General features: G+C 42.0%; 1 protein-coding gene across 1 annotated transcript in view; it reads right to left on the bottom strand.

Moving 5' to 3' along the window:
* The window catches only part of LOC122673215, a 37561-nt gene extending 29753 nt beyond the window's left edge, over positions 1-7808 (bottom strand). Inside the window, exons 1-4 of the mRNA XM_043870741.1 lie at positions 7803-7808; positions 4283-4444; positions 806-915; positions 100-286 (exon numbers count right to left, since the gene is read on the bottom strand). Of these exons, the coding sequence (XP_043726676.1) occupies positions 100-286; positions 806-915; positions 4283-4444; positions 7803-7808 (465 nt within the window). The remainder of the gene's footprint in view (positions 1-99; positions 287-805; positions 916-4282; positions 4445-7802) is intronic.
* Positions 7809-12308: the final 4500 nt, after the last annotated feature.

The following is a 12308-nucleotide window of genomic DNA, read 5'->3' as shown; positions in this document are numbered from 1 at the left end:
TGTGCACTTTAAACTGGTTCACCAGAGTTAATACCACAGACTTCAGGTTCAAAATGGGGACTCTGCCCTGCAAGGCATAAAAATGAGAGCTCTCATTACCTTCTTGGTGAAGTTTTTGAATGCTGTGCTGCCAGAATTAAGCAGACCAAGAATGCTTGGGGTTATACACACTGATAAATTATAAGCTGTCATCTGATTGGATGAGGAATGTTGCTCAATGTTGTGTAACACTCCAAAAAGGTATCGCAGAAAAACTACATTGGCTCTTGGCAGCTGGTCTAGAAGCCTAATGACAGAAAAAGGCACTTATCAATAAAGCGAGTCATTTTGCTCAGTAAGTGGAAATACAGAGAACACAGTACTTCTTTTTATACCATGTCCACAGTCCATTCTCACAGTTCCAGGCATGAATGCACACAAAAATGTTTCACCAAATTTAATTCCTGAGCCAGGTAAGAACTGCTCTGGTTAGTTATGTGTTTGTATTTAAGATCATACCGCTGGCAGATTGGTTCTTTATCATCTCTTTTTAGACCAATGGATTTCATCTCCAACGATTTCGTGTATTCAGAAGGTGTAAAATGGTCAAGCATTCCGTATTAATAAGATTAGCAGAAAAACACCAATTACAATGTCACCAATAAGGCGTGCATCTCCTTTCAAACTGGCTTCCATGGGTATGATCAAGTGAAACCGTTTGATACTGGTCATTATTTTAGTGGACACAGCTGTAAACTATAAGCTGATATTTTCCTAAGAGTATGTTGGTTGTATTTTCTCAGAGTTGAGAAAATTGCATCATTACCTCTGGGTCGCAGTTATTTTCTCCTCCTCATTCCCTTGATCAATAACATCAAGCCATTTATCATAGAGAGTGGCTGAAAATATGCCTCCTGGAATATTTCGAAGAAAATCCTTAGATAGATCAAAAAATGTATATTAGTCTTCTGATAAATTCAATGGAGAAGTTGCAAAGAAAATATTTAGTTGACAAATTCAGTTCAGTCCGTGGTTCCTTCATAGCCACGCAGACTGATTCACACAGAGCTTGGCTGTGATTCTCCACAGCCTTGCACATCCAGAAGTACTGGTTGGATTTTCCCCAACTAAAATTAGACGCATAAAAGTAGAGTTTGGGCTGTAGTGAGAATGAAGCTAAAGCTCCTTCTATCACCTGGAACTTACTCTTTGTGTTCATGTTAGCACATTCGTACAAACTGGCAAGGTCTGGTGATAACTCATCCTAAATCCTGTTAGTTTCTTGAAAAGAAATGCACATACCCATTTTGTTTGTTTACTTAAGACACAGTGCTTGCTCTGAATTCAAGAAAGAGAAGTTCTGAAATAAAACAAACAAAAGTACACCCCTACATGCTCTTATACACATATTAAGAGAAGACTTGAGGTATATGTGCTCTTTGGGAAAAAGCTAGTCTGATAATAGCTTCAGTCTTTTTCCTTTTTTTTTTTTTAAACCATATAAAAGTTCAGTCCTACAGACTTTTAAGCAGCAGGTGTTAGAAATAAATCAAAAGCCCCAAAGGGTAAACAACATGTTACCCTTACAACTCTCTGAATGGAATATATCCTCCCCAAAGAGGAAACTGAGAATTTAGATACATTGCAACTTCACACCTGTGGGATAGAAAATGCAAATGTAAGCTTCCTAAGTGGAGGCCTGGAAAGTTCATCACTGATGAACAAGTCTTAGTATCATAGAATGGGGCCTATTAAAATAGATGAAGTTGTAAACTGTTGTGCAAGACTGAGGGGAAATGATTGTATTGCCTTGCCAGTTTCAAAGGCACAACTTGCTTCCACTGGTCTTAATATAGAGCCTGACTTCTCTTAATAGTATCTTGTTCAGGCAATGTTTCTGGGCAACTGTCGTGATTATAATGCAGTCAGTGTTCACTTGTTTCAGTACTTATTGAGCTGCTGTTTGTGCCAGGCACTCTTTTGAGTACTGAGGACAGAGTACAAAGATAATGTACAAAGTCGCAGTCCTCTCATACTTTTTCTTGTAATTGGTATACAGTACCCAATCATGGTCATTAGGTTTTCACTATGCTTTTTATGGAGTGCCCACAGTACATTTGGAAGGAGGAAGCACTCCATTTCCGTTCAGTCGTTCAGTCGTGTCCTACTCTTTGGGACCCCATGGACTGCAGCACACCAGGCTTTCCTGTCCATCACCAACACCTGGGTCTTGCTCAAATTCATGTCCGTCGAGTTGGTGACGCCATTCGACCACCTCAGCTGGCTTTGGCTTCTGGGAGTCTGGGAGTGTGCAGCAGGCCTTTGCCTTGTGTACCAAACTACATGCACTTGGAGAGTGTGTCTCTTCTCTCTCCTGGACCCTGTGCTGTAGAATCGATTGGTGAGACTGAGTATGGTTAAGCCAGGACATGACTCATGCAGAATATGCTGTGGGTATTTGCTATTGGATCTCTGTTTATAGACAGTTTAGTGGAAAACTCAATGTGGTTCTGTCTATATATTCATTTCTGATTTAGACCAACTCTGTGGTGGCTCTGACATATGGTATTATCAAGGCTGAGGTTGCAAAGTCTGATTCCCCACCAAGATCAATCAACTTTAGGAAAAGAACACTTTGGGATTGTGTAAGACCTGTACCCATAAGTAGCCACCGTCTTACTAGTCTGTGCTTAGAGCATGGAAATAGGCAAGAGCCTAGTAAATCTTGCTCAGAACTCAAATCAGTCCCCAGGGTGCACCTTACAGAGGGTAGCGCTCTACTTGCTGTTTGCACACCTAGTGTGTGTTATTATGGTGCACGTGCAGTAGGGGTCAACTCTAAGTGGTATCTGCAGTGTTGCTGTTATCATACAATCGAACATTAATAGGGGACAAGGAAAGACCATATGTTTAGTTTCTAAGGTAATTTTAATAACCTGTCTGTAGTTATTACTACATCAATATATCTTTGTTCATAGCTGCTAACAAGTATCAAGATGAATTGATTAAATTTTTTTCCTGTTCTATTATTACCCTGGTAGAAATTTAACTATACACTTGTGATTTAGCTGTATCATTTCAAACTCAGTCTATTTTTTGTATGAATCTATTGAATTTTCAAAATTCCAAACTGATTTTGACTGTTGCACTCACTTTAAAAATAAGATTTATAAGATGAGGCATGTAATAAAAACTGGTTACCATGTAACTGTAACCTTGGGTGGTGGGTTAAACATACAAATATTAACAAAGGGTGTTGAAGATGGTAAGAGAGATCAAAGGAGGAACAAATGGTGGAGTCATCCCTACACTAATTTTAAAGTAAAAGGCATTGAGAGACAGGGGAAGGAAGGATGGTGAAATGATCAGAGGATTTGGTGGCCTCACTAAGCGTTTTTTGATTCCCTGTAAGACAAATGGGCTTCCCAGGTGTTGCTAGTGATAAAGGACCTGCCTGCCAATGCAGGAGATGCAAGGGATGCAGGTTCGATCCCTGAATCAGGAAGATCTCCTGGAGAAGGGCATGGCAGCCCACTCTAGTATTCTTACCTGGAGAATCCCATGGACCAAGGGGCCTGGTGGGCTACAGTCCATGGGATCACAGAGAGTCAGACGCGACTAGGCGACTAACACACACACACACACACACACACACACAGACACACACACACAGGAATTTACCACAGTAAGTAACCATCTGTCTTGCATCCATGCTGAGTTGCTTCAGCCGTGTCTGACTCTGTGCCACCCCATGGACTATAGCCTGCCGGACTCCTCCGTCCATGGGATTCTCCAGGCAAGACTACTGGAGTTGGTATGCCAGTCCCTTTTCCAGGGATCCTTCCAACCCAGGAATGGAACCCAGGTCTCCCACATTGCAGGCGGATTCTTTACTGTCTGAGCCCCTTGGGAAGTTACTTCTGTTAAGTATTTCCAAAAGCTTAATGTAAATTTTATTTTGGAAATGCTGCCTTCGTTAAAAGATGATGAGGAAGTCATCAAAAGCAGGAAGCTTGTTTTGGTAAACACTCTATGTGTAAGTGTGTATTTCGAAATTTATTATTATTCTTTTGCATGGAGTGTTCAGGAGTCAAGATGTGCAATGAAAAAGGAAAATATCTAATATGTGGAGCTTATCATATTTGGGGTACCTTCCTTCAATTTTGGCTTTGTGAAGTGTTTTTCACTTTTTCAAATCCTTCCTCTCTTACGCCTCTTATGTTTCTTGGGCAGTCATAAAGAAGGACCAGTCATACAGCTTCAGATTTCCTCTGTGTGTGGATAAGGCTCAAACTTTCCTTACCTTTAAGGTGGATGCTACCACAAGAATGGATTCATCATCCAAGTTCACTTTGTCCCCGGAATTTAGTTTCTTCTTTAGGGCTCTGCATGATTGTATTTTGCCAGGTTTTCTGAAGATGCCTTCTGTAAACAGCCCTTTTTTATTGATAAAGGAAAGCATATCCTATAGGGAAGGAAAGAAAAGAAAAGTATGGGACGTTTCATATCTACAAGCCCAGAGCACAAGCTTGCTCCTCTTTCAACAGAGCTGTGGTGTATGAGGGTACAGTGCTAGAACTGGACCGAAGTCAATTTGAAATTTTTTCTTCAGTGTCTCTAAATATATTTTCTACCCAACAATCGATTTGGCATTCATACCCTGAAACATTTTAAACACTTGTGTAATCAGACTTTCCGTTTTAGTGAATTTACCGTGTTAAACGTCTCTGCTTTGAGGCCTTTGTAGATTCACCCTCTCCTCCTTCACCGCTCCTTTCTCATTATTCCCTGTTATAGATGCTCTTCCCTAAGTGTGGAAATCTTTTTGCCATATTCATGCTCCATTTGTGTATTCCCCTTTCAGGGACTGTCCACCCCATTCATTCCTATTTCCTGTATTCCCTCCCCTCAAAATCAGGCTCAATATGCCTCTCCTCCTTCTCCGACCACATTTCTTTCTCATCAGCCTTTCTAGTTCCTTTTTCTGTATTTTAATATCCTTTGCTGTCTGCAGAGTAGAGAGATAACAGATATTGGAGCCAGGTTTTTCAAGGAATGTGGAATCTGTTCTGCTACTTATCCACTGTGAGACTTTAGGCATAGCACATACTTGGGTGAGGCTCTTTTGTTTTTCATTTATGAAGTGGGGGTGATGATAATCATAGCTGCCCCCTAAATTTTCTGTGAAAGACACAGGTCTGGGGTAGTGCTAGCACATAACTTGGATGACAAATTTCTTCATATCTACCATAAAATTCCCTGCATCTAGTGTAGTGCTTGGAGAGATAGTGGACAGTGAACAAGTGTTAATGCTTACAGTTCAATACACTAATTTGATAAAGCACAGTCCAAACTCTGTGACTTTCTTTTGACACATTCTGTCAGGCTCAAATGATTCATTTTTTGCCAGAGGATGAGTACTTTATGCTTAAACACTTGAGTTACAAATCAAATCCGTGTGAGACATTTTGAGTCATAAGGCGGAGTAGACTCAGCTGAAGGAGACTTGAGACGAGTGTCGACTTCAAGGGAGGAGACCAGGAGACCATTTGAGGATGAAGTGGACCCTCAGAGATTCTTACACACAGAGTCTGAAGGAAAGTTACACAGCTCAAAATAGCCTGGAGTTAAAACTCCCCTCCAGGTCCTCCCCACCATTCTATGCAAAATAAAGAACACTGTCACCCGAAGAAAAACATGGACATTAGGTTGATTACGCCCAGCTCCCAGCTGGTCCCAGCCTCTGGCCGGTCTCCGAAATTCCTTGCCCCAGCTGTGTGAGAGAGAACTGCTCTGAACAACCTTGGCAAACAGGCCCCCTTAGGACAGAGGCTTTCCACATACAGGCCTGTAGATGCTCACTCTTTTCTTGGGGTGGTGCAGCAGCTCACTCCTCTGACTGCTGCCCCTTCTCGCCTCGTTAAAGGTGATCTGTTCCTGTCAAGTGCTGGTCTCATGCTTTCTCCCAACCTCGCCTTCTCTGACTCCCTTACCTTACAGAGTCCATTTTAACTGGCCTGAGCCAGTATAGGTGGGTCTTTGTTGAAATCAGTGGAATGGATGAGAGTACCTTTTCATCTGGTATTTGCCTTGTAACTCTGCAGTACCTAAATCAGACCTTATTCTTTGAAGTAATATTATGAAACTTATCAGACAAAGCCAGACTTCTTCATTTGGGGGTAGATTTGGAAGAGAACACTTGATCTCTCAGAACTCCCCTCCTCAGGAGGGTTACAGAAAACCAAAATAAGACCTACCAGAATTGGGGTGGGCAGGCTGTCGTTATCACATACATCCTCAAGAGGAGCTCCAAAGAGCTGTTTTGGCTTTGTGGGTGGTAGAGGTGGGTGTTGGTTGTCCTCGCGAGTCCTGGAGCTACACCAAAAGGCCCAGGTTTTGACAGAACTCTTGCTAACTGTCTTCTTGTCTGAATCGAATATAGGAGAGAGATTTTCACTAGTAGTAGTTTAGCTTATTTAGCCTGATTTCCACCCCTTAGAGTCAGCAGCATGTTCATTGCAGTGGCTCAAAGAGAGAAACTGAACCATTTGTTATATAGAATTCCCCACATTCTGAAACAGACTAATTGCCTCCTTGTAGTGTTAACATGTTCTTCTTCCCCATATTCTGCAAACCAGTAGTTAAACCTAGAGGCGGGATCAGACTCAGGGTTGATTCTCCCTGTGACAGTGTTCCCCAGACAGTGCTGTCTATTCCCTTTGCCCTGTGTCATGAGGCACTTAACCTGTAGCTATACAGGTTTCCTAATGTTCAGTATTATCAGTGGATTCTGGTATCAGATCTCATTTTAAAAGCCAAACATATTTAACGTTCAAATCAAGCAGCATTTGGTTATCATTTACTTTTGTAGTAAGTTTCCTCCCTCTGTTCAATTTCCTGTTTGGCTTTCTGAGTACCCAGTCATGCCCAATTTTCTCTCATCAAGAGAATCGCCTTTCATGAGACATCCTGCCTGACCCCGGGGTTTCAGTCAGCCTCTGGACCTCTTCTCTGGGAGGCCACACCCCTCAGTCAGCTCCAAGGATGACTTCCTGCCCGCACGGTCCTTGGGAAGTAGTCATTAAATGCAGACTATGTGGTAAGATTACAGGTGGCCATTTTTCTGTAACACCTTCCTCAGCTAACCCAAAGATGAATTTTAACTACCAACAGCCCCTGTCAAAGGAATGCAATGAAGGGCTTTTCCAAGAAAGAGTGATCAGCAATGAAAAATTGAGTTCAAAGTTTCTCGTGCCCAGCTATAAATGTTTTCCTGATATTTGCTCAATAAACCTGCTTAATATTTCCTTAAATAACCTGTTTAAATAGCCAGCTACAGAAGTCAATAGAGGAGCCAAGTTGTAGAAAAATAAACAGAAGAATGTAACCACATGTTTTAAAATGCCCATCCACTTGGCTTTTCTGAGACATAGTGAGTGCATCACCATGTCCATTCAAGTGGGTGAGCCACTTGTGGTGCCGGGTGAGAGAACCAGAAGGCTCCCATTCTGCCTCCTAATGGGATAAGTTACCTGAAGCTCTTTGAGCTTCAGTTTGCTCCAACTTAACATAAATGATGCTACTTACACCTCGCTGGACTACATAACATAATGTACTACTCCGTGCAAGACATGTCACATAGCAGCCTTAATAAAGGTAATTTCCCTCCTTCAAAGGGCCTAAGGCAGCCTAGACATCAGTCAGCTCCCCCACAAGCAGACCCCACCTCCATTCTCCATTTGATTTTGCAGCCTCCAGAAGGTGTGCATTCCTGAAGGAATGTCATCACTTTGCCTTAGGCTCTTCCTGCCTTGACATCATACCGCCATCATTTTAAAAGGAGATGATGAAGAAAGCAAATGCATTCCTAAATTCAGGAAGAGATTCTCCTAATTAATATGTACAAATGTTAAAAGGATACATGTTTATATGGGTTGAGTTGCTTTATGCATCCTGGTTTCCCTGCTCTTAACCTGATTATATTATTTCTAAAACCACCCAAAGGTATTCATGGATTCCAAATGTATTCATTCATTGTTCAGCTTTAATAAGAATGCTCAGGAAGAACGCTCCATCAGTTGCTACAAAGCTATACGTCCAGCTACCCTATGAGCATAGACGGAAAGCAAAATAGACATTAAGCCCTATACTTTTATTTTCAGGCCTAGATGGCCCTTTCGTAATCCTCATTGGTTGGTGTTAGAGTTCTTGTTGGCTCTGTGACCAATAAATGTACATACTGTAGCCACGAAAAGTATGGGGCTCAGTTGTTCAGTCGTGTCCAACTCTTGCAACGCTGTGGACTGTCGTCTATCAGGCTCCTGTCTACGGGATTTCCCGGATAATAATACTGGAGTGGGTTGCCAGGGACTGGTAAACAGGTTAACTTTATAACCTCATCTTTTTTAAACAATCCTAACAAGATTTAGGTTAGTGTTTCCTCATGTTCAAATTAGGGTTTGAATGTTAAAAAGTGAAATGTTGAAACTTTGTGGGTATAGAATAACAATTATGAGAATAAAAATACTTTAAGTAGAAATTCTCTTCTGGCCCCAATACTTCTTAAGTTAGTGAGACATTTTATTCAGAGGAAGAAATATAAATGGGACAATATTGGAATGGTAGCAGGGTAGCAGGGATAATAAGAGGAAAGATTTAAACAAAAAAAACAAACACATAAATATTTAGTCCAGTTCCATTCGCAGCCTGGCTCTGAAGCAGAATGGAAAGTGAGCTTGCTGTGGAGATAGACTCGAGAGTTCAAGTCTCAGGGGTGGTCCTACGATTGCAGAGGAATAGGACGGGGAGACCACTTTGTCCCTCACAAATTCATCCAAAGAACATTTGAACGCTGAGCAAATTCCACGAAACAACTTCTGAATGCTGGCAGAGGACATCAGGCACCCAGAAAGGCAGCCCATTGTTTTTGAGAGGAGGTAGGACAAAATATAAAAGATAAAAAGGGAGACAAAAGAGGCAGGGACAGAGATCTGTCCTGGGAAGGGAGTCTTAAAAGAGCAGAAGTTTCCAAACACCAGGAAACACTCTCATAGCGGGTCTGTGGGGAGTTTTGGAATCTCAGAGGACAACATAACCGGGAGGAAAAGTAAATATATAAATAAATAAAACCCACAGATTATGTGCCTAACGGCAACTCCCAGCAGAAAAGTAGCCCAGACGCTGGCATCCACCACCAGCAAGTGGGGGCTGAACCGGGAAGCATGGGCTGCATTGCTTAGAGTAAGGACCGGGCCTGAATGCCCCGAGGGCAATCTGAGGGAGCTAATGTGAGATAGCAACCCGGACTGTGGGATAGCCAGAGAGAGAGAAAGAGAACTGTCCCGAGAAAAGCCCTAACCTAAGACATTGCCAGACATCACCACATACACATGGACATCACCAGATGGTCAACACCGAAATCAGATTGATTATATTCTTTGCAGGCAAAGATGGAGAAGCTCTATACAGTCAGCAAAAACAAGACCAGGAGCTGACTGTGGCTCAGATCATGAACTCCTTATTGCCAAATGCAGACTTCAACAGAAGAAAGCGGGGAAGACCACTAGACCATTCAGGTATGACCTAAATCAAATCCATGATGACTATAGAGTGAAAGTGAGAAATAGATTTAAGGGACTAAATCTGATAGACAGAGAGCCTGATGAACTATGAACGGAAGTTCGTGACATTGTACAGGAGACAGGGATCAAGAGCATCCCCATGGAAAAGAAATGCAAAAAGGCAAAATGGTTGTCTGAGGAGGCCTGACAAATAGCTGTGAAAAGAAGAGAAGAGAAAAGGAAAGATATTCCCATTTGAATGCAGAGTTCCAAAGAATAGCCAGGAGAGAGAAGAAAGCCTTCCTCAGCGATCAATGCAAAGAAATAGAGGAAAACAACAGAATGGGAAAGACTAGAGATCTCTTCAAGAAAATTAGAGATACCAGGGGAACATTACATGCAAAGATGGGTTCAAGAAAGGACAGAAATGGTATGGACCTAACAGAAGCAGAAGATATTAAGAAGAGGTGGCAAGAATACACAGAAGAACTGTACAAAGAAGGTCTTCATGACCCAGATAATCACAATGGTGTGATCACTCACGTAGAGCCAGACATCCTGGAATGTGAAGTCAAGTGGGCCTTAGAAAGCATCACTTCGAACCGAGCTAGTGGATGTGATGGAATTCCAGTTGAGCTATTTCAAATCCTGAAAGATGATGCTGTGAAAGTGCTGCACTCAATATGTCAACAAATTTGGAAAACTCAGCAGGGGCCACAGGACTGGAAAAGGTCAGTTTTCACTCCAATCCCTAAGAAAGGCAATCCCAAAGAAGGCTCAAACTACCGCACAATTGCACTCATCTCACATGCTAGTAAAGTAATGCTCAAAATTCTCCAAGCCAGGCTTCAGCAATATGTGAGCTGAGAACTTCCAGATATCCAAGCTGGTTTTGAAAAGGCAGAGGAACCAGAGATCAAATTGCCAGTATCCACTGGATCATCGAAAAAGCAAGAGAGTTCCAGAAAAACATCTATTTCTGCTTTATTGACTATGCCAAAGCCTTCGAGCGTGTGGATCACGCTCGAATAAACTGTGGAAAATTCTGAAGGAGATGGGAATACCAGACCACCTGACCTGCCCCTTGAGAAACCTGTATGCAGGTCAGGAAGCAACAGTTAGAACTAGACACGGAACAACTGACTGGTTCCAAATAGGAAAAGGAGTACGTCAAGGCTGTACATTGTCACCCTGCTTATTTAACTTATATGCAGAGTACATCAAGAGAAACGCTGGGCTGGAAGAAGCACAAGCTGGAATCAAGATTGCCAGGAGAAATATCAATAACCTCAGATATGCAGATGACACCACCCTTATGGCAGAGGGTGAAGAGGAACTAAAAAGCCGCTTGATGAAAGTGAAAGAGGAGAGTGAAAAAGTTGGCTTAAAGCTCAACATTCAGAAAACTAAGATCATGGCATCTGGTCCCATCACCTCATGGGAAATAGATGCGGAGACAGTGGAAACAGTGTCATACTTTATTTTTTGGGGCTCCAAAATCACTGCGGGTGGTGATTGCAGCCATGAAATTAAAAGACGCTTACTCCTTGGAAGGAAAGTTATGACCAACCTAGATAGCACATTAAAAAGCAGAGACATTACCTTGCCAACAAAGGTCCGTCTGGTCAAGGCTATGGTTTTTCCAGTGGTCATGTATGGATGTGAGAGTTGTACTGTGAAGAAAGCTGAGTGCTGAAAAATTGATGCTTTTCGACTGTGGTGTTGGAGAAGACTCTTGAGAGTCCCTTGGACTGCAAGGAGATCCAACCGGTCCATCCTAAAGGAGATCAGTCCTGGGTGTTCATTGGAAGGACTGATGCTGAAGCCGAAACTCCAATACTTTGGCCACCTGATGCAAAGAACTAACTCATTGGAAAAATCCCTGATGCTGGGAAAGATTGAAGGCAGGAGCAGAAGGGGACCAGACAGGGTGAGATGGTTGGATGGCATCACTGATTCGATGGACATGAGTTTAAGTAAGCTCCGGGAGTTGGTGATGGACAGGGAGGCCTGGCACGCTGCAGCCCTTGACCCCAAGGAGTTGGGGTCAGTGCAGTCCTTGGGATCATAAAGAGTCAGACTCGACTGAGCAACTGAACTGAACTGAACCATGATGTCTTCTAAAGCTGTATTAGTAGCTTCTTGAAATCAGAACAGTCTTATCCTTTCTTTGATCTCACAAGTGGGAAACTTCCCATGTCTTGGAGCGGATGGAAATTACTGCCCTTAGAATGTGCTTTGGACTCCAAGATCTCCCATTGACCCTGGCAGCCTTGCTGTCTTTTGCATCAAAGCCAGTTACATTATTCACGTACCTGCAACCTTCTCACTGTTATCAGTGATGTCAGTGCTATCACTGTTATCACAACTCACTGATTTCGGTCCAAAGAGAGACGTGATATCTTCTCCAAATATCTTGAGACAGTTTTCAATGAGAAATTGTATGAAAGAAATCTGTAACACAGAGGGGCAAAAAATGGGGTATTACTGTACATATGGCCTAATAGTAAATCACATTTCATACATGAATCTTGGCTCTCACAAAAAATGCAAAAGAAGTCAGAAAAATTCACTTGATTTAAAAAATATATATATATTATATATGCATCAGCTTTTTCTAAGAAATAACTAATCCTTTCAAGAGTACTTTGGACACAAATTTTTTTTTTTTTTTTCAATTTTTTTATTAGTTGGAGGCTAATTGCTTCACAACATTTCAGTGGGTTTTGTCATACATTGATATGAATCAGCCATAGATTTACACTTATT

The sequence above is a fragment of the Cervus elaphus genome, chromosome 17 (genome assembly GCF_910594005.1).
Source record: "Cervus elaphus chromosome 17, mCerEla1.1, whole genome shotgun sequence".
In the NCBI taxonomy this organism is placed as follows: domain Eukaryota; kingdom Metazoa; phylum Chordata; class Mammalia; order Artiodactyla; family Cervidae; genus Cervus; species Cervus elaphus.
The sequence above is the reverse complement of the archived record's forward strand: the minus strand, read 5'-3'. Positions and strand labels throughout refer to the sequence as shown.